The following is a 22,330-nucleotide window of genomic DNA, read 5'->3' as shown; positions in this document are numbered from 1 at the left end:
GTCATTAGCATCTTCATGCAATGAAGGGTCTTCGTCTTACCTCTGCATTGGTACTGATTATAACTAAACATGCTTACTGGGGCCCAGGTGCCCTCCCTGGCCCCCTTCGCAGTATCTTTGGAGCTGGGACACGAGGATCCCAGGAGCTGTAGAGCAGTTCAGAGTCACTGTAACATGAGTGACCCTTGACCTGTAAGGACTCCAGGGGAGTAACCTAGGGGACCTGCAACATCACTGCCTCTTCTGAGTGCTTGTAACAGGTCAGGCTCAATGAGCTCTGGGTGCAGAAGGCCTACCTGGAGAGGAGGCCTGGTAAATGATATCATTTCCGTCCTTCTCAGGAACAACAGTGTGGCATACACATAAAAGGGTCAGAAATTCCTTGATATATTCTTCTGTGGGCTACAAAACAAGTGAGAGTCAGTGTGTTGCTTTCCACTCCAGTGTCACTTGAGTTCTATTCTGCAGTTGATACTGGCTGAGGTTCAACTTTGGTACCTACAGAGCCAGGCACCAGCTAAAAACCATACCATGCATTCAGAATGGGTTTGTGGACTGGCCACCCAGTCAGGGGTGGTGCAGGACGCTGGGGAGACCACAGGGAACAAAACTACTGTGCCCTCTTGGAAAATGCTCCCCCAGAAAGAGTTCGTTAGACATTGTGGAATAAGTTAGGGAAGGCCCATCATCGTGTGACCTTGTTTAGTCACAGTGGATTAAAAATAAATTGGATTATGTACAAGTGTTCCACTATTATAGAAAAAAATATTTATTTTTTTTCCTGTGATAATAAAAACCCATTGCTGTCAAGTCAATTTCAGCTCATAGCAACCCTGTAAGACAGAGTAGAACTGCCCCCGTAGGGCTTCCAAGGTTGTAACCTTTACAGAAGCAGACTGTCACATATTTCTCCCGCGGAGTGGCTAGTGGGTTCAGGCTGCTGACCTTACGGGTAGCAGCTGAGTGCTTAACCACTGCACCACCAGGCTCCTTCTGTGAGATCAGTGGACCTAAAGATTTGGAGAGTATAGATTTAGGTGCCAGATCAATGAGAGCTCCTCAGAGAGGTGACTACGCTCTCACCACACTGCCTACTTTACGAGTTTCACAACACTTAGCCCAAGCCCGGTGCTGTCGAGTCGATTCCGACTCATAGCGACCCTATAGGACAGAGTAGAACTGCCCCACAGAGTTTCCAAGGAGTGCCTGGTGGATTTGAACTTCCGACCGTTTAGGTTAGCAGCCATAGCACTTAACCACTACGCCACCAGGGTTTCCTCACAACACTTAGGGTCTGGAAATATCCTGCTCATTGACTTGTTCACTGGTTTCTCATCTGTCTTCTTCCTTCTAGAAGAAGAGAGCAAGGCCTCTGCCATGTGCCCAGCCCCTCCAGCACTGTGAGCAAGGGGAAGGCACGGGGCAGGAGGTTGGAGTCCCTCATGGGGACTTTATTCTAGTTGTATTGGGCAGCAACTGAAATGCTCTAAGCTGGAAGGTGACATGATCGGATTTATATTTTCATCAAAATGACTTTGGCAAAGCAAGAATGGAAGCAGGAAGACAAGCCAAGAGGCCCTTGCCATTCAAGGACAGAACTGTGAAAATAAGATAGATCCGAGGCTGGCTGGTATAGGAGATGAAGCGGGAAGGCAGTGGCATTTAACAGATCCTGCCAATATTTTCAAATCATATTGGAGAGGAGCCAAGTCATTCATGCAAATCAATTCACAAAGACTCAGAACATGAAGACTGCACCCAGGAAACATATGGAAGCAATTGTTTCTTATCTAACTCAAGGTCCAAGCCGAATCTTTCAGTGACCTACTATTTTACACAATCTACCCTGTACTGTCCTCCCCAGCTCATCACCTCCCTGATTTCAACTCCCTTTTATGCCCTGTTCTAAGCTACACTAAACCCTTTGCTGTTTCCCAAAGGTTCCAGGTGTGTGCTGCCACCAGACCTTCTGTTCTTTCTGCACTGACCTGCCTCTTGCTCCTTCCAAATATTCACAGGGCTTACATCTTTACTTCCTTTAGGTCTTTTCCCAAATAGCACCTTCTTAGTCAGACTTTCCCATCTACCTTATTTTAAATTGCAACACCTCTCTATCCCCATTTTCTACTTTATTTTTCTCCATAACACTATCATTTTACATGCTAAATTGTTGTTGTGTGCCATTGAGTCAATTCCCACTCTTAGAGAACCTGTAGGACAGAGTAGAACTACCCAGTAGGGTTTTCTAAGCTGTAACCTTTATGGAAACCAGATCCACAGATCTTTCTCCCACTGATTGGCTGGTGGGGTGAAACCTTCCACCTTTTGTTATCAGCCGAGCAGTAAACAATTGTGCCTCCAGGGCTCCTTTTGGCATACTATGACAGAATGCAAATAGTAACCATTTCTTTTCAGCTGAACAATGGGGATTCTCTCTGCTCCTGAGCAAGCCAGAGGTAGCTGCAGGTGTGAGCTGTGGGATGTTATTCAGCCACTGCTTGGTAACCAGATGGAACATGGGCTTGACATCACTTTGCAAATCAAACTTGCCAGACTCTGTGCAATTTGGTTAACTGAGTTCCTAATAATATGCTTTGACTGACTGCCCTGGAACAGGGCCCTTGGCTCTAAGGACTGTGGAGAGAAGAGCTGGCACTCAGCTCAGTTGGAGTGGATGTGTGTCCGATGGACCAGCTCTGCTGACACCACCTGGGCAGAAATACCCAGCCTATTGACTACCACAGGGGGAATTGATGGTTCAGTGGTAAAATTCTCATCTTCCATGCAGGAGACCTGGGTTCATTTCCCAGCCAACACTTCATGTGCATTGTCAGTGGAGGCTCGTGTGTTGCTATGATGCTGAACAGGTTTCAGCAGAGCTTCCAGACTACTTCTGTTTCTGAAAATCAGCCAGTGAAAACCCTATGCATTACAACAGCCCAATCTGCAACCAATCATGGGTATGGTGCACCACCAGACAGCTTTTCATTCCATTGTGTATGGGGTTGCCATGAGTCAGAGACAGCTTGATGGCAGCTAACAACACTGACCACCACATATAAACATCACTTTGACCTTTTAATGTAGCCTTCCTGCCAAATCTGATTAACCCCTATTTTTCTGATTAAGGAGGCTGAAAGGGTTGTTTTATAGTTTTGTAAATACTAAGAGGCAAAACGGACAATCATCAATAGGGTGGGAAAGAAAAATTATCTCTGATATCAGGATCACAGCCCAGTGGGAAGTGGACAAGGGGAGGCCAGGGGTAGATGGTAGGTTCTCTCCTGCTAATATTACGGCCTCAGTTAAAAACAAGGGCCCAAGAAGTTTCCTGAATACAACCAAACCCTTTGAAGGCCAAAGTAGCAGGGACAGGGGTCTGGGGACCATGGTTTCAGGGAACATCTAGGTCAACTGGCATAACAAAATGTATTAAGGAAATGCTCTGCATCCCACTTTCATGAGGGGCATCTAGGGTCTTAAATGCTAGCAAGTGGCCATCTAAGACGCATCAACTGGTCTCAAACCACCTGGAGCAAAGGAGAATGAAGAACAGCAAAGACACGAGGTAAATATGAGCCCAAGAGACAGAAAGGGCCACATAAACCAGAGACTGAGACCAGAAGAACGAGATGATGCCTGGCTACCACTGATGACTGCCCTGACAGGGCATACAATAGAGAATCCCTGATGGAGCAGGAGAGCAGTGGGATGCAGACCTAAAATTCTCACAAAAAGATCAGACTTAATGGTCTGCCTCAGACTAGAGGGACCCCAGAGGTTATGGCCCCTGGACCCTCTGTTAGGCCAAGACTGGAACCATTCCCAAATCCAACTCTTCAGACAGGGATTGGACTGGACTATAAGACAGAAAATGATAGTGGTAAGGAGTGAGCTTCTTGGCTGAAGTAGTCACATGAGACTGTGTGGGCAGCTCCTGTGTGGAGGTGAGATAGAAGGCAGAGGGAGACAGGAGCTGGTTGAATAGACACAGGGAATACAGGGTGGAGAAGAGGAGTATGCTGTCACAGTAGGGGGAGAGCAACTAGGGTTACATAGCAAAGTGTGTAGAAGTTTTTGTACGAGAGACTGACTTGAATTGTAAACTTTCACTTAAAACACAATAAATTAAAAAACAAAACAAAACAAAAAACCAGGGTCCAGAGCAAGGGATTGCTGTCTCAGCAGTCCCTGTGTGTTGGGGAGAAGAGGACAGGGGAGGAGGGAAGTACTGGTGGTAGGCCCATGGCCCCCCTAGAGGGACCTTCTGCTATGCAGCCCTGGGTCATCTTAGCTCATAAGGAGGTCATGCCCAAGCCAAGATTTGGCGAGATACTTTTAAATTTCAGCACAAGAATAGAGTAGGAACTTCTCCACTGTAAGTGCAATAAATTCTGGCTGCAAGGATCCCATCCGTCCTCCACCCCAACCACAGACGCCCCCTTGTATGGCAAGGGTACTATGGGTGCTGAGGCAGGGAAGCCCGATAGCAAGCAAACACTGGCCGGGACTATACCACGCAGACAGAGACTGTCTTACAAAGATTGCTGCATATTAAAATGTTCTTGTGCAATGTTAAAATTCACCTACGTTTATAAGCTCAGCTCATAACATTGTTGTAATATTTCTCGCTTCCTGTGTGAAAATCAGAAAATTTTCAGGACTCTCTCTTGTCCCTGGGTTCAGAAAAGAATACCTTTTCAGAAGTGGTATATATGTGTTAAAGGTATTGATCAGGACCCCCGTCAACTTAGAACGGAAATAGCAGACTTACATGCCCATTCTCAAAGTTCTGCAACAACGTTGGGTCATTAAATTCACATTGATCTGTGATGAAAGGAGGCGACCGACTATGAAGAAGAATAAAGATTATTTTTAACAAAAAGTTCCTGAAGGTAACAGTTGATGATGAAAAGGATCCAAAGAAAACATGTAGCTTGATCTTCCGCTTTCAGTAAGGACCACACCTAAAAAGCCCACAGAACTATAGTAAATATTTAAAGTTCTATCAAATTATATATCCTTCCAGGCCCCGAGTTGCAAAATGGCATTAAAAGGTGCCTAAATGATCATCTAAATCAGACTAAATGGTCAGCATTGATTCAAAAGCAAAGAAGAGAAGAAAGGGGGCAGGGAAACCACATTACTGGAAGCGGAAATACCAAAACGGAAATAGTGAGAAAGCTGACACACTGTGAAAAATGTAATCAATGTCACTGAGCAAATTGTGTAGAAATTGTTAAATGGGAACCTAAATTGCTATGTAAACTTTCATAGGAAACACACTAAGACATTTTAATTAAAAAAAAAAAAAATTCGAACGGATGCCTATTGACTATATTGCTCTGGTGCTGATGTGACGCCACAGTGGAAGGAAAACGAAGGGCTTGTTCACATAATGATTTTCATTAATAAAAGCATTTGTTTTCTTATATAAAAAAAGAAGATGCCTCAATGTGCATTGAAAAATATATAATGGTAAGGAGTTTTTGAGATAGAGTAACTGCAAAGGTAATAAGGGAAAGCGCAGATTCTGTGCTGTTTGAATGCCACTAAGGGAAAATCTATCAAGGGACACTTTTTAACAGCTGTTAATTTGAAGTCTGGATTAGAGAGAGATTGTTTTCATACCTAAGTATCCCGGTACTGGTAACAGTTTGTAGCAGTGAAAGAGTACAAAGGACAGAGCAGCAAAGAATGTTATCTGTTTACCTGAAAGTTTCTGAATCGGGATCAGTTGCTTCTGAGACGTTACTAAGGGAAAACGAAGGAAAAAATTCTACTGTTATAAGAAATGTGATCAGATGGGCACATTATGCCAAATGGTTACTATATAATTTATAATCTCTATATTAGACTAAAACTTCCTGGGATTTCTAACCATGTAAAAAAAAAAAAAGAAAGAAAAGCAGACATAAACCATATTTTTCAACAACTGAAAGTTCTCGTTTCATCTCATTCAGATATAGCTACACTGTTAGAAACATAGATAAATCTTGGAGTAAATAAAAGTTCATTAATTTTGTTGGAAAAAAAGGGAGGGATTTCTAACACCATGGCAAGGAAAACACTCACCCGTAAACTATGCCTGCAATGGTGCACTTCTTAAATGTCATGACGTTGCAAGTGAGGGTTCCCGTTTTATCAGAAAATATGTATTTTACCTAGACAAAGAAAAAATTAACATGATAAAGAGCCTGAATTTAGAATGTATTTAGAGAGCAATGACAACAAGATGAAGCTCTTTCTTTCTAAAAATTATAAATATGTGAATTTTCACCAAACAAGGAGCTTAGTCTCTAAGAATTCCATCGTTAATATTCAGACTTCTTTCAAAAGTTCATCTCCTCTTTTTTTTTTACACCTGAGTTGAACTTATATGGTAATATGCAAAGTAAATCTAAGCCATCACATCAAAGAAAATTGGGAATCCAAGCTTATATTCCTGTCATGAGAAATTTCATCCAAAGTAATTCACGTTGGTATAACCCTAAAAAGCTCTTAAGAATTCTCCCATAATTATAGTAAAAATAAATATGTAGAATTCAATATGAATATACATGTGCATGTTATTTGTTGTTAGGTGCTATTGAGTCGGTCTGACTCACAGCGACCCTATGTATAACAGAATGAACACTACCCAGTCCTCCGCCATCCTGATAATCATTGTTATGCTTGAGCCCATTGTTGCAGCCACTGTGTCAATCCATCTCATTGAGGGTCTTCCTCTTTTTCATTGACCTTCTGCTTTACCAAGCATGATGTCCTTCTCCATGGGACTGATCCCTCCTGATAAAATATGTGAGACATAATCTCACTGTCTTTGCTTCTAAGGAGCATTCTGGTTGCACTTCTCCTATGACAGATTTGTTTGTTCTTTTGGCAGTCCATCGTATATTCAATATGCTTCAGCAATCCCATAATTCAAAGGTGTCAATTTTTCTTTGGTCTTCCTTTTCCATTGTCCAGCTTTTGCATGCAAACAAGGTGACTGAAAATGCCATGATTTGGGTCAGGCACACCTTAGTCTTCAAGGTGAAATCTTTGTTTTTCAACATTTTAAAGAGATCTCTTGCAGTAGATTTGCCTAAAGCAATGTGTCTTTTGATTTCTTGACTGCTGCTTCCACGGGTGTTGATTATGGATCCAAGTAAAATGAAATCCCTGAGAACTTCAATCTTTTCTGTGTGTATATATATATATGACAGCACTGGGCGGGTATATATATGATGAAAAAGAAAACCAACCTCAAAATCATTTTAATCATGGTCACAACTATCTTGATGATTCTATAGACAGCGTGGAGATTCTGTAGGTGATAATTTCTGCCCAACAAGCAATGCAAAGCAATATGGGGTCAAACAGTTTTCATGTCTTTGTAGTATTTGGGAGGAAGAGAGATACACTGATTAATTTTAGATTTTGTTCACTCAAAACCAAAAAACCAAACCCACTGCTGTTGAATAAATGTCAACTTATAATGACCCTATAGGGCAGAGCAGAACTGACCCATAGAGTTTCCAAGGCTGTAATCTTTACAGAAATAGGTTGCCACCTCTTTTTCCTGTGGAGTGGCTGGTGGGTCTGAACTGCCAACCTTTCATTTAGCAGCCAAGTGCTTAACCACTGTACCACTAGGGCTCCTCTAGTTCATTCAAGTAACCAAAATAAAGATAAACAAGAGTGGAAACAAAAAATAAGTTATATTAAAAAAAAAAAAACAAACCCAAACCCAGTGCAGTTGAGTTGATTTCCACTCATAGCGACCCTGTAGGACAGAGTAGAACTACCCCATAGAGTTTTGAAGGAGTGCCTCATGGATTTGAATTCCTGACCTTTTGGTTAGCAGCCATAGCACTTAACCACTATGCCACCAGGGTTTCCTTCAGTTATATAAGGCGCTCTAAATTTGAACAGATTATATTGAATATACCATGGACTGCCAAAAAAAAAAGAACGAACAAATCTGTCTTAGAAGAAGTACAGCCAGAATGCTCCTTAGAGGCAAGGATGGCAAGGCTGCGTCTTACATACTTTGGACATGTTGTCAGGAGGGATCAGTCCCTGGAGGAGTACATCATGCTTGGCAGAGTACAGGGTCAGCGGAATACAGGAACACAGTAGCTGCAACAATGAGCTCAAGCATAGCAACGATTGTAAGGATGGCTCAGGACCGGGTAGTGTTTCGTTCTGTTGTGCTCAGTATGAGTCGGAACTGATTCGACAGCACCTAACAACAACAAATTTGAACAGTCTGAATTATTCCAATAAAAGGCAGATAGAATTAGATGTGCTGAATACACACATACACACACAAAAACACATTTAAACAATGTGATAAAAAGTAAAAATCAAGGGCAGAAGAGAATAAATGAAAACAAAAGGTAGCAAGAATGGCAAAAATTAGTAGGAGGCAAATAGATGTTATGGTTCAGGGTACAAAACAAGTTAAAGAAAGATATTAAGTAATGATAAAAGACAAAACTTTTGAGGGAGATATGCTAATCAAGAATCTGTACAAACCAAACAAAACATGAGTAAATGCGTACGGGGAAGAGAACTTAATAAAAATAAATAATACTTACAGAATTTATAACATTTCTTTCAGAGTTGGACAGATTCAAATAAATAAAAAATAAGATAAAACATGGAAGACTATAAAACTTGATTTAACAAATATGGAACCTTATTTTCACTTTTAGCTTTTATTATTTAGTAATTGAAGCATTTATGGTCCTACATTGTCTCCTGCATACAGCTTTGACTGAATTCTCTGGAATAATCAGTAAAAGAATAGGGATAGAGAGAATGACATGTGCACTTGCAAAGAGAAAAACAGAATAAGAAGGTAAAAAAAAATAAAAACATGGGACAACACTTCGGTGAGTAGAGTCTGGGGTCTTAAAAGCTTGCCAGTAGCCATAAGATACATCTATTGGCCCCACCCCACTTGGAACAAAGAACAATCAAGGAAAGCAAAGACACAGGGAAAATACTAGCCCAAAAGATTAAAGGACCAAATGAATCAGAGACTCCACCAACCTGAGACCGGAAAACTAGATGGTATCCAGCTACTACCAATGACCACCCTGACAGGGAAACACAACAGACAGTCCCTACAGCAGAAGAAAAATGTAGACTAGAACTGAAATTCTCGTAAAAAGACCAGACTTAATGTCCTGACAGGGACTGGAGGAACTCTCGAAACTGTGGCCCCTGGACACTCTGTTAACTCAAAACTGAAACCATTCCCGAAGCCCACTTTTCAGACAAAGATTAGACAGGCCTATAAAACAAAAAATAATATACGCTCTTCTTAGTTCAATCAAATACATGAGACCAAATGAGCAGCTCCTGTCCAAAAGCAGGATGAGAAGGCAGGAAGAAGCAGGAACTGGATGAATGGACACAGGGAACCTGGGGTGGAAGGGAGGGGCATGCTGTCACATTGTGGGGATCGCAACCAATGGCACAATGTGTATAAATTTTTGAGTCAGAAATTAACTTGAGCTGTGAACTTCCACCTAAAGCACAATAAAAAAAAATAGAAAAAAAAATGGGACACATACAAAGCATATAATGAGACAGTAGAAACAAACACTATTCTTTCAGTCACAAGAACGAAAAGACTAAATCAATTGAAAGATTGTCTTTCTCTAAAGGACGGGGGAAAAATAAAATCCATCTGTATAGGGTTTATAAGAAGCACAATTAAAACATAAATCATATAAATATTGAAAGAGTGCAGCTGGCAAAATATACAGCAAGCAAATACCTATTAAAAAATGTTGGAATAGGTATGTTATTAATCAAACACAATAGAACTGAGGTTAAAAAAAATTCTTTAGAAAAAGAGGCTTACTCCAAAATAATAAATGGCTTGATTAACTGGAAATTACAGCAAAACTAAATTGCATGCAACTAGTAATATGTAAGAAGCCCTGGTTAACACAGCTATTAAACACTTGGCTGCTAATCAGAAGGTCAGAGCTTTTGGAGAAAGACCTGGAAATCTGCTCCCGTAAAGATTACAGCCTAGAAAACCTTATGGGGCAGTTCTATGCGTCAGAATGAGTCAGAATCAACTCAACCACACCCGATAATAAAAACAACAATATGGTTCTTGAACATGCAAATGAAAACTAACAATAAAAAAAGGGAAATTGATAAATGAATAATCATAATTCCTGAATCTAGCAAATCCCTCAGTAATTGATAGATTAAGCAGGTAAAAGCCAGAGTATGATCAGACAGACAGACCATTGGAACGGTACAGAAAGTCCAGAAAGAGACTCAAGAACATATGATAAAAAGCAACATCTCAAAACACTCAAGATTCTTTAAGCAAATGCTTTTTGGTCAAATGAACAGCTATTTGAAAGAAGATAAATTGGTTTCATATCTGACACCAAACAAAACAGCAACTACAGATAGATCAGAGATGTACTCCTGAAATACGAAACTGTACAAATACTAGAAGAAAACACGGGTGAATTCCTTTACAACCTGTATAGGGCGAAAGACTATGACTCAAAGTTTAGATGCAATAAATTAAAAATGTATAAATTCAATTACATTAAAAACCTTTACTAAAAAAATCACTATGAGTAAAGTCAAAACACAAACTGGAAGAAAGGATCTGTGATATACAGAACAAATAAAGGCTAATACTACAGAGTCGCTATGAGTCAGAATCGACTCAACGGCAACCGATTTTTTTTTTTTTTTTAACGCTTTAAAGAACTGTTTAAAAGCCAGGGAAAAAAGACCAAATCCCATACAAAACAAGGCAAAAAGCATGAACAAAGTAAGAAGATATAAAAATGGTCCTTAAACATATGAAAAGATATTCAGCTTTACTAATCCTGTTGCTGTCAGCTGTCTTCTGAGCGGCCCTGACTGCTGTGGATAACGAGATGCTGCCTGGTCCTGCACTATCTTCATGACTGTTGCTGTGTTCGAGTCCACTGTTGGGGCTACTGCGTCGATCCAGCTCACTGAAAATTTCGCTCGTTTTCGCTGTTGCTTTCCTTTAGCAAACGTGGTGTCCTCTTCTAGCAAATGGCCTTTCCTGATCCCAAGTCCAAAGCAAGTGAGCCAAAGTCTCGCCATTCTCACTTCTAAGGAACATTCTGATTGTATTTTTTCTGTGACTGATTTGTTTGTTCTTCTGGCAGTCCATGGTATATTCAGTATTATTGACCAACATGGCAATTCAAACGCACCAATTCCTCTTCTGTCTTCCTTTTTTATTCCTCGGATTTCGTATTAAGGTGCATATAAGGTGATTGAAAAGACCATGGCTTGGGTCAGGCACACCTTAGTCACCAAAACGGCATCTTTGCTTTTTAAAACTTTAAAGAACTCTTTTCCCGCTGATTTTGCCTAATGCATTATCGCTTTTGATTTCTTGACTGCTGCTTCCATGGATGTTGATTGTTGATCCAAGTAGACTGAAATCACTGACAACTTCAATTGTTCCTTCATTTATCATGTTATTAGTCCAGAAAATTTAAACTACACTGAAGAACCATCGCTTATCTATAAGGTTGGCAATAATTCAAAACCATAACAGTCTGTGGGCAAGGCTGTTGGGAAACAGCCACTCAGAATGCTGCTAGGTGTAGAAAGCAGCACCGACTTATGGTAACAAACTCCCTACGCCCTCACCCTTTGACTCGGCAGTCCCACTTCTAGGAATTGACCCCGAAAATACACCTCCAGCAATATAATAAAACATAAATCTAGCGAAAGATGGAGTGTATTATAAAACTTACCAGAAAAATAGTATCAAAACCAAAAACCAAACCCATTGCCGTCGAGTCGATTCCGGCTCATAGTGACCCCATAGGACAGAGTAGAACTGCCCCGTAGAGTTTTCAAGGAGTGCCTGGCGGATTTGAACTGCTGACATTTTGGTTAGCAGCCGTAGCATGTAACCACTATGCCACCAGGGTTTCCGGAAGATGGTATATAGGATGTAAATTGTTGTTATCTGCCACTGAGTCAGCCCTGGCTCATGGTGACACCATGCACAAACAAAGCTGCCTGGTCCTGGGCCAACTTCATGATAGGTTGTAGATTGGACCATTGTGATCGCAGGGCTTTCATTGGCTAATTTTCAAAAGTAGATTGCCAGGCCTTTCTTCCTAGCCCATCTTCATCTGGAAGCTCTGCTGAAACCTATTCAGCATCATAGCAACACGCGAACATTCACTGACAGATGGGTGGTGGCCATGCATGAGGTGCATTGGCCATGATAAAAAGCAACATCTCAAAACACTCAAGGAGTGTCTTGAGATGGGTCTCCCACATGGAAGGTGAGAATTCTACCACTGAGCCACTATGACCTCCCAAGATTTAAATAACATGCTTTACTGGATCAGAGCACAAGATTTGGACAGCAGTAAAAAAGTAGAACTCCCTGGTTGGCACAAATGCTGCTAAACAAAAGATTGGAGGTTTGAGTCCACCCAGAGGTGCCTTGGAAGAAAGTCCTGGCAATCTACTTCCAAAAAATCAGCCATTAAAAACCCTATAGAGCATAGTTCTACTATAACACACATGGGGTCGCCATGAGTCGGATTCAACTTGACGGCAATCGGTTTTTGGTTAAAGAAGTAGAAACTCTATTATTGCCCTCCAGCTACTGTGGGAAGATGCTGAGGTTTGGCAGGTCTGAGCATTTGCAGCAGCCTCTGTAGTCTTCCCTGTGAGTTGTCTGCATCAGGGAAGCAGAAAGGGGTGGTCAGAACCCACAGGTGCCAGTGGATCTTGTGATGCCCTGACTCTGAAAGCTGATGACAAACTGAGAACTACTGACAAACTGAGGCCAACAGCAGCTCTCCCTACCTCCCTCCCCCAGTTCATTCACTCTTTCCTCAGCACCCCCCAGTTCTCTCTGTATTAAGTGTCGTCCCTGCTTACAATCCCACGATGTCATGTTATCAATATTTTTTTTATTAACTTTTATTGAGCTTCAAGTGAATGTTTACAAATCAAGTCAGTCTGTCACATATAAGTTTACATACATCTTACTCCGTACTCCCACTTGCTCTCCCCTTAATGAGTCAGCCCTTCCAGTCTCTCCTTTCGTGACAGTTTTGCCAGCTTCCCACTCTCTCTATCCTCCCAACCCCCCTCCAGACAGGAGATGCCAACACAGTCTCAAGTGTCCACCTGATATAATTAGCTCACTCTTCATCAGCATCTCTCTCCCACCCACTGTCCAGTCCCTTTCATGTCTGATGAGTTGTCTTCGGGGATGGTTCCTGTCCTGTGCCAACAGAAGGTTTGGGGACCATGGCCCCCGGGATTCCTCTAGTCTCAGTCAGACCATTAAGTCTGGTCTTTTTATGAGAATTTGGGGTCTGCATCCCACTGATCTCCTGTTCCCTCAGGAGTGCTCTGTTGTGCTCCCTGTCAGGGCAGTCATCGATTGTGGCCGGGCACCAACTAGTTCTTCTGGTCTCAGGATGATGTAGGTCTCTGGTTCATGTGGCCCTTTCTGTCTCTTGGGTTATTAGTTGTCGTGTGACCTTGGTGTTCTTCATTTTCCTTTGCTCCAGGTGGGTTGAGACCAACTGATGCATCTTAGATGGCCGCTTGTTAGCATTTAAGACCCCAGACGCCACATTTCAAAGTGGGATGCAGAATGATTTCATAATAGAATTATTTTGCCAATTGACTTAGAAGTCCCCTTAAACCATGGTCCCCAAACCTCTGCCCTTGCTCCGCTGACCTTTGAAGCATTCATTTTATCCCGGAAACTTCTTTGCTTTTGGTCCAGTCCAGTTGAGCTGACCTTCCATGTATTGAGTATTGTCCTTCCCTTCACCTAAAGCAGTTCTTATCTACTAATTAATCAATAAGAAACCCTCTCCCTCCCTCCCTCCCCCCCTCGTAACCACAAAAGTATGTGTTCTTCTCAGTTTATACTATTTCTCAAGATCTTATAATAGTGGTCTTATACAATATTTGTCCTTTTGCCTCTGACTAATTTCGCTCAGCATAATGCCTTCCAGGTTCCTCCATGTTATGAAATGTTTCACAGATTCGTCACTGTTCTTTATCGATGCGTAGTATTCCATTGTGTGAATATACCACAATTTAGTTACCCATTCATCCGCTGATGGACACCTTGGTTGCTTCCAGCTTTTTGCTATTGTAAACAGAGCTGCAATAAACATGGGTGTGCATATATCTGTTTGTGTGAAGGCTCTTGTTTCTCTAGGGTATATTCCGAGGAGTGGGATTTCTGGGTTGTATGGTAGTTCTATTTCTAACTGTTTAAGATAACGCCAGATAGATTTCCAAAGTGGTTGTATCATTTTACATTCCCACCAGCAGTGTGTAAGAGTTCCAATCTCTCCGCAGCCTCTCCAACATTTATTATTTTGTGGTTTTTGGATTAGTGCCAGCCTTGTTGGAGTGAGATGGAATCTCATCGTAGTTTTAATTTGCATTTCTCTAATGGCTAATGATCGAGAGCATTTTCTCATGTATCTGTTAGCTGCCTGAATATCTTCTTTAGTGAAGTTTGTGTTCATATCCTTTGCCCACTTCTTGATTGGGTTGTTTGTCTTTTTGTGGTTGAGTTTTGACAGAATCACGTAGATTTTAGAGATCAGGTGCTGGTCGGACATGTCATAGCTGAAAATTCTTTCCCAGTCTGTAGGTGGTCTTTTTACTCTTTTGGTGAAGTCTTTAGATGAGCATAGGTGTTTGATTTTTAGGAGCTCCCAGTTATCGGGTTTCTCTTCGTCATTTTTGGTAATGTTTTGTATTCTGTCTATGCCTTGTATTAGGGCTCCTAGGGTTGTCCCTATTTTTTCTTCCATGATCTTTATCGTTTTAGTCTTTATGTTTAGGTCTTTGATCCACTTGGAGTTAGTTTTTGTACATGGTGTGAGGTATGGGTCCTGTTTCATTTTTTTTGCAAATGGATATCCAGTTATGCCAGCACCATTTGTTAAAAAGACTATCTGTTCCCCAATTAACTGACACTGGTCCTTTGTCAAATATCAGCTGCTCATACGTGAATGGATTTATATCTGGGTTCTCAATTCTGTTCCATTGGTCTACGTGCCTGTTGTTGTACCAGTACCAGGCTGTTTTGACTACTGTGGCTGTATAATAGCTTCTGAAATCAGGTAGAGTGAGGCCTCCCACTTTCTTCTTCTTTTTCAGTAATGCTTTGCTTATCCGAGGCTTCTTTCCCTTCCATATGAAATTGGTGATTTGTTTCTCTATCACCTTAAAAAATGACATTGGAATTTGGATCGGAAGTGCATTGTATGTATAAATGGCTTTTGGTAGAATAGACATTTTTACTATGTTAAGTCTTCCTATCCATGAGCAAGGTATGTTTTTTTTTTTTTAGGTACCCGATGTATTTATTTTCTAATAGAATGCGGTCCCGGGCTGGTGCCCGATTAACGTGCTCTGCTGTTTACTGAAAGCTTGGAGGTTTTAGTCCACCCAGAGCCACCTCAGAAGAAAAACCTGGCGATTTGCTTCCGAGAGGTCACAGCCATTGACAACACTATGGAGCACAGTTCTGTTTCGAAACACGTGGGGTCACCATGAGTCAGAGTGGACATGGTGTCAACTTTTAGTTTTTTTTTTTTTTTTTTATAATAACTTTTATTAAGCTTCAAGTGAACGTTTACAAATCCAATCAGTCTGTCACATATAAGTTTACATACATCTCACTCCCTACTCCCACTTACTCTCCCCGTCTTGAGTCAGCCCTTTCAGTCTCTCCTTTCTTGACAATTTTGCCGGCTTCCCTCTCTCTCTATCCTCCCATCCCCCCTCCAGGCAAGAGTTGCCAACACAATCTCAAGTGTCCACCTGATATAATTAGCTCACTCTTCATCAGCATCTCTCTCCCACCCGCTGACCAGTCCCTTTCATTTCTGATGAGTTGTCTTCGGGGATGGTTCCTGTCCTGTGTCAACTGAAGGTCTGGGGAGCATGGCCGCCGGGATTCCTCCAGTCTCAGTCAGACCATTAAGTTTGGTCTTGTTATGAGAATTTGGGGTCTGCATCCCACTGATCTCCTGCTCCCTCAGGGGTCCTCTGCTGAGCTCCCTGTCAGGGCAGTCATCGATTGTGGCCGGGCACCAACTAGTTCTTCTGGTCTCAGGATGATGTAGGTCTCTGGTTCATGTGGCCCTTTCTGTCTCTTGGGCTCTTAGTTGTCATGTGGGCTTGGTGTTCTTCATTTTCCTTTGCTCCAGGTGGGTTGAGACCAATTGCTGCATCTTAGATGGCTGCTTGTTAGCATTTAAGACCCCAGACGCCACATTTCAAAGTGGGATGCAGAATGTTTTCGTAATAGAATTATTTTGCCAATTGACTTAGAAGTCCCCGCAAACCATGTTCCCCAGACCCCCGCGCTTGCTCCGCTGACCTTTGAAGCATTCATTTTATCCCGGAAACTTCTTTGCTTTTGGTCCAGTCCAATTGAGCTGACCTTCCATGTATTGAGTGTTGTCTTTCCCTTCACCTAAAGCAGTTCTTATCTACTGATTAATCAATAAAAAACCCTCTCCCACCCTCCCTCCCTCCCCCCCTCGTAACCACAAAAGTATGTGTTCTTCTCAGGTTTACTATTTCTCAAGATCTTATAATAGTGGTCTTATACAATATTTGTCCTTTTGCCTCTGACTAATTTCGCTCAGCATAATGCCTTCCAGGTTCCTCCATGTTATGAAATGTTTCAGAGATTCGCCACTGTTCTTTATCGATGCGTAGTATTCCATTGTGTGAATATACCACAATTTATTTACCCATTCATCCGTTGATGGACACCTTGGTTGCTTCCAACTTTTTGCTATTGTAAACAGAGCTGCAATAAACATGGGTGTGCATATATCTGTTTGTATGAAGGCTCTTGTATCTCTAGGGTATATTCCTAGGAGTGGGATTTCTGGGTTGTATGGTAGTTCTATTTCTAACTGTTTAAGATAACGCCAGATAGATTTCCAAAGTGGTTGTACCATTTTACATTCCCACCAGCAGTGTATGAGAGTTCCAATCTCTCCGCAGCCTCTCCAACATTTATTATTTTGTGTTTTTTGGATTAATGCCAGCCTTGCTGGTGTGAGATGGAATCTCATCGTAGTTTTAATTTGCATTTCTCTAATGGCTAATGATCGAGAGCATTTTCTCATGTATCTGTTGGCTGCCTGAATATCTTCTTTAGAGAAATGTGTGTTCATATCCTTTGCCCACTTCTTGATTGGGTTGTTTGTCTTTTTGTGGTTGAGTTTTGACAGAATCATGTAGATTTTAGAGATCAGGCGCTGGTCGGAGATGTCATAGCTGAAAATTCTTTCCCAATCTGTAGGTGGTCTTTTTACTCTTTTGGTGAAGTCTTTAGATGAGCATAGGTTTTTGATTTTTAGGAGCTCCCAGTTATCGGGTTTCTCTTCATCATTTTTGGTAATGTTTTGTATTCTGTTTATACCTTGTATTAGGGCTCCTAGGGTTGTCCCAATTTTTTCTTCCATGATCTTTATCGTTTTAGTCTTTATGTTTAGGTCTTTGATCCACTTGGAGTTAGTTTTTGTGCATGGTGTGAGATATGGGTCCTGTTTCATTTTTTTGCAAAGGGATATCCAGTTATGCCAGTACCATTTGTTAAAAAGGCTATCTTTTCCCCAGTTAATTGACACTGGTCCTTTGTCAAATATCAGCTGCTCATACGTGGATGGATCTATGTCTGGGTTCTCAATTCTGTTCCATTGGTCTATGTGTCTGTTGTTGTACCAATACCAGGCTGTTTTGACTACTGTGGCTGTATAATAGTTTCTGAAGTCAGGTAAGGTGAGGCCTCCCACTTTCTTCTTCTTTTTCAGTAGTGCTTTGCTTATCCGGGGCTTCTTTCCGTTCCATATGAAATTGGTGATTTGTTTCTCTATCCCCTTAAAATATGACATTGGAATTTGGATCGGAAGTGCGTTAAATGTATAGATGGCTTTTGGTAGAATAGACATTTTTACTATGTTAAGTCTTCCTATCCATGAGCAAGGTATGTTTTTCCACTTAAGTATGTCCTTTTGAATTTCTTGTAGTAGAGCTTTGTAGTTTTCTTTGTATAGGTCTTTTACATCCTTGGTAAGATTTATTCCTAAGTATCTTATCTTCTTGGGGGCTATTGTGAATGGTATTGATTTGGTTATTTCCTCTTCGGTGTTCTTTTTGTTGATGTAGAGGAATCCAAGTGATTTTTGTATGTTTATTTTATAACCTGAGACTCTGCCAAACTCTTCTATTAGTTTCAGTAGTTTTCTGGAGGATTCCTTAGGGTTTTCTGTGTATATAATCATGTCATCTGCAAATAGTGATAACTTTACTTCTTCCTTGCCAATCCGGATACCTTTTATTTCTTTGTCTAGCCTGATTGCCCTGGCTAAGACTTCCAACACGATGTTGAATAAGAGCGGTGATAAAGGGCATCCTTGTCTGGTTCCCGTTCTCAAGGGAAATGCTTTCAGGTTCTCTCCATTTAGAGTGACATTGGCTGTTGGCTTTGCATAGATGCCCTTTATTATGTTGAGGAATTTTCCTTCAATTCCTATTTTGGTAAGAGTTTTTATCATGAATGGGTGTTGGACTTTGTCAAATGCCTTTTCTGCATCAATTGATAAGATCATGTGGTTTTTGTCTTTTGTTTTATTTATGTGATGGATTACATTAATGGTTTTTCTGATATTAAACCAGCCTTGCATACCTGGTATAAATCCCACTTGATCAGGGTGAATTACTTTTTTGATGTGTTGTTGGATTCTATTGGCTAGAATTTTGTTGAGGATTTTTGCATCAATGTTCATGAGGGATATAGGTCTATAATTTTCTTTTTTTGTAATGTCTTTACCTGGTTTTGGTATCAGGGAGATGGTGGCTTCATAGAATGAGTTGGGTAGTATTCCGTCATTTTCTATGCTTTGGAATACCTTTAGTAGTAGTGGTGTTAACTCTTCTCTGAAAATTTGGTAGAACTCTGCAGTGAAGCCGTCCGGGCCAGGACTTTTTTTTGTTGGGAGTTTTTTGATTACCGTTTCAATCTCTTTTTTTGTTATGGGTCTATTTAGTTGTTCTACTTCTGAATGTGTTAGTTTAGGTAGGTAGTGTTTTTCCAGGAATTCATCCATTTCTTCTAGGTTTTCAAATTTGTTAGAGTACAATTTTTCATAATAATCTGAAATGATTCTTTTAATTTCATTTGGTTCTGTTGTGATGTGGTCCTTCTCATTTCTTATTCGGGTTATTTGTTTCCTTTCCTGTATTTCTTTAGTCAGTCTAGCCAATGGTTTATCAATTTTGTTAATTTTTTCAAAGAACCAGCTTTTGGCTTTGTTGATTCTTTCAATTGTTTTTCTGTTCTCTAATTCATTTAGTTCAGCTCTAATTTTTATTATTTGTTTTCTTCTGGTGCCTGATGGATTCTTTTGTTGCTCACTTTCTATTTGTTCAAGTTGTAGGGACAGTTCTCTGATTGTGGCTCTTTCTTCTTTTTGTATGTGTGCATTTATCGATATAAATTGGCCTCTGAGCACTGCTTTTGCTGTGTCCCAGAGGTTTTGATAGGAAGTATTTTCATTCTCGTTGCTTTCTATGAATTTCCTTATTCCCTCCTTGATGTCTTCTATAACCCAGTCTTTTTTCAGGAGGGTATTGTTCATTTTCCAAGTATTTGATTTCTTTTCCCTCGTTTTTCTGTTATTGATCTCTAGTTTTATTGCCTTGTGATCTGAGAAGATGCTTTGTAATATTTCGATGTTTTGGACTCTGCAAAGGTTTGTTTTATGACCTAATATGTGGTCTATTCTAGAGAATGTTCCATGTGCGCTGGAAAAAAAAGTATATTTTGCAGCAGTTGGGTGGAGAGTTCTGTATAAGTCAATGAGGTCAAGTTGGTTGATTGTTGTAATTAGATCTTCCGTGTCTCTGTTGAGCTTCTTACTGGATGTCCTGTCCTTCTCCGAAAGTGGTGTGTTGAAGTCTCCTACTATAATTGTGGAGGTATCTATCTCGCTTTTCAGTTCTGTTAAAATTTGATTTATGTATCTTGCAGCCCTGTCATTGGGTGCGTAAATATTTAATATGGTTATGTCTTCCTGATCAATTGTCCCTTTTATCATTATATAGTGTCCTTCTTTATCCTTTGTGGTGGATTTAAGTCTAAAGTCTATTTTGTCAGAAATTAATATTGCTACTCCTCTTCTTTTTTGCTTATTGTTTGCTTGATATACTTTTTTCCATCCTTTGAGTTTTAGTTTGTTTGAGTCTCTAAGTCTAAGGTGTGTCTCTTGTAGGCAGCATATAGATGGATCGTGTTTCTTTATCCAGTCTGTGACTCTCTGTCTCTTTATTGGTGCATTTAGTCCATTTACATTCAGGGTAATTATAGATAAATAAGTTTTTAGTGCTGTCATTTTGATGCCTTTTTATGTGCGTTGTTGACAATTTCATTTTTCCACATACTTTTTTGTGCTGAGGCGTTTTTCTTAGTAAATTGTGAGATCCTCATTTTCATAGTGTTTGACTTTATGTTAGTTGAGTCGTTACGTTTTTCTTGGTTTTTGTCTTGAGTTATAGAGTTGTTATACCTTTTTGTGGTTACCTCATTATATACCCCTATTTTTCTAAGTAAAAACCTAACTTGTATTGTTCTATATCGCCTTGTATCACTCTCCATATGGCAGTTCAATGCCTCCTGTATTTAGTCCCTCTTTTTGATTATTGTGATCTTTTACCTATTGACTTCCATGATTCCCTGTTATGTGTATTTTTTTTTTTTAATTAATCTTAATTTGTTTGTTTTTGTGATTTCCCTATTTGAGTTGATATCAGGACGTTCTGTTTTGTGACCTTGTGTTGTGCTGATATCTGATATTATTGGTTCTCTGACCAAACAATATCCTTTAGTATTTCTTGTAGCTTTGGTTTGGTTTTTGCAAATTCTCTAAACTTGTGTTTGTCTGTAAATATCTTAATTTCGCCTTCATATTTCAGAGAGAGTTTTGCTGGATATATGATCCTTGGCTGGCAGTTTTTCTCCTTCAGTGCTCTGTATATGTCCTCCCATTCCCTTCTTGCCTGCAAGGTTTCTGCTGAGTAGTCAGAACATATTCTTATTGATTCTCCCTTGAAGGAAACCTTTCTTTTCTCCCTGGCTGCTTTTAAAATTTTCTGTTTATCTTTGGTTTTGGTGAGTTTGATGATAATATGTCTTGGTGTTTTTCTTTTTGGATCAATCTTAAATGGGGTTCGATGAGCATCTTGGATAGATATCCTTTCGTCTTTCATGATGTCAGGGAAGTTTTCTGTCAGAAGTTCTTCAACTATTTTCTCTGTGTTTTCTGTCCCCCCTCCCTGTTCTGGGACTCCAATCACCCGCAGGTTATCCTTCTTGATAGAGTCCCACATAATTCTTAGGGTTTCTTCATTTTTTTTAATTCTTTTATCTGATTTTTTTTCAGCTATGTTGGTGTTGATTCCCTGGTCCTCCAGATGTCCCAGTCTGCATTCTAATTGCTCGAGTCTGCTCCTCTGACTTCCTATTACGTTGTCTAATTCTGTTATTTTATTGTTAATCTTTTGGATTTCTACATGTTGTCTCTCTATGGATTCTTGCAACTTATTAATTTTTCCACTATGTTCTTGAATTATCTTTTTGAGTTCTTCAACAGTTTTATCAGTGTGTTCCTTGGCTTTTTCTGCAGATATCCTAATTTCATTTGTGATATCATTAAGCATTCTGTAAATTAGTTTTTTATATTCTGTATCTGATAATTCCAAAATTGTATCTTCATTTGGGAAAGATTTTGATTCTTTTGTTTGGGGGGTTGGAGAAGCTGTCCCGGTCTGCTTCTTTAAGTGGTTTGATATGGATTGTTGTCTCCGAGCCATCACTGGGAAACTAGTTTTTCCAGAAAATCCGCTAAAAAAAAACTGCAGTCAGATCCCTATCAGAGTTCTCCCTTTGGCTCAGGCTATTCAGATGTTAATGAAGCCGCCTGGGAAGGGTGGGGGAGGGAACAGAGAGATAGGAGAGTAGCACCTCAGAATATAGCCAGAGTTGCTTGTCTTGCTTGGAATGACTGTTATATCTGAGATTCCCGCGGGCGTCGCCTATGTGTGCTGGCTGTGTGGAGATTGCCCCCAGGGGGTCTGGCCCGCTGGAGTCACGGTCAGATCCTCCGCTTCCAGCCCCACGCCCAGCGTCAAGGCTCCCCTACTGGGACGGTGCACTCTCAACTCCAAAATCAGTCGCTGCCTCCCGGGGACTTCTCGTCTCTCCAGCCGCGTGGCCGTG

The 22,330-nt window shown here is 40.7% G+C and overlaps 1 protein-coding gene across 1 annotated transcript in view; it reads right to left on the bottom strand.

Annotated features, from left to right (window-relative positions):
• The window catches only part of LOC100665810 (phospholipid-transporting ATPase IB), a 267,082-nt gene that overhangs the window by 111,909 nt on the left and 132,843 nt on the right, over positions 1–22,330 (bottom strand). Inside the window, exons 14-17 of the mRNA XM_064275196.1 lie at positions 6,076–6,164; positions 5,713–5,754; positions 4,775–4,850; positions 297–402 (exon numbers count right to left, since the gene is read on the bottom strand). Coding sequence (XP_064131266.1) covers positions 297–402; positions 4,775–4,850; positions 5,713–5,754; positions 6,076–6,164 — 313 coding nt within the window. The remainder of the gene's footprint in view (positions 1–296; positions 403–4,774; positions 4,851–5,712; positions 5,755–6,075; positions 6,165–22,330) is intronic.

Source organism: Loxodonta africana, chromosome 23 (genome assembly GCF_030014295.1).
Source record: "Loxodonta africana isolate mLoxAfr1 chromosome 23, mLoxAfr1.hap2, whole genome shotgun sequence".
NCBI classification, from domain to species: domain Eukaryota; kingdom Metazoa; phylum Chordata; class Mammalia; order Proboscidea; family Elephantidae; genus Loxodonta; species Loxodonta africana.
This window is presented reverse-complemented; position numbering and strand designations above follow the sequence as displayed.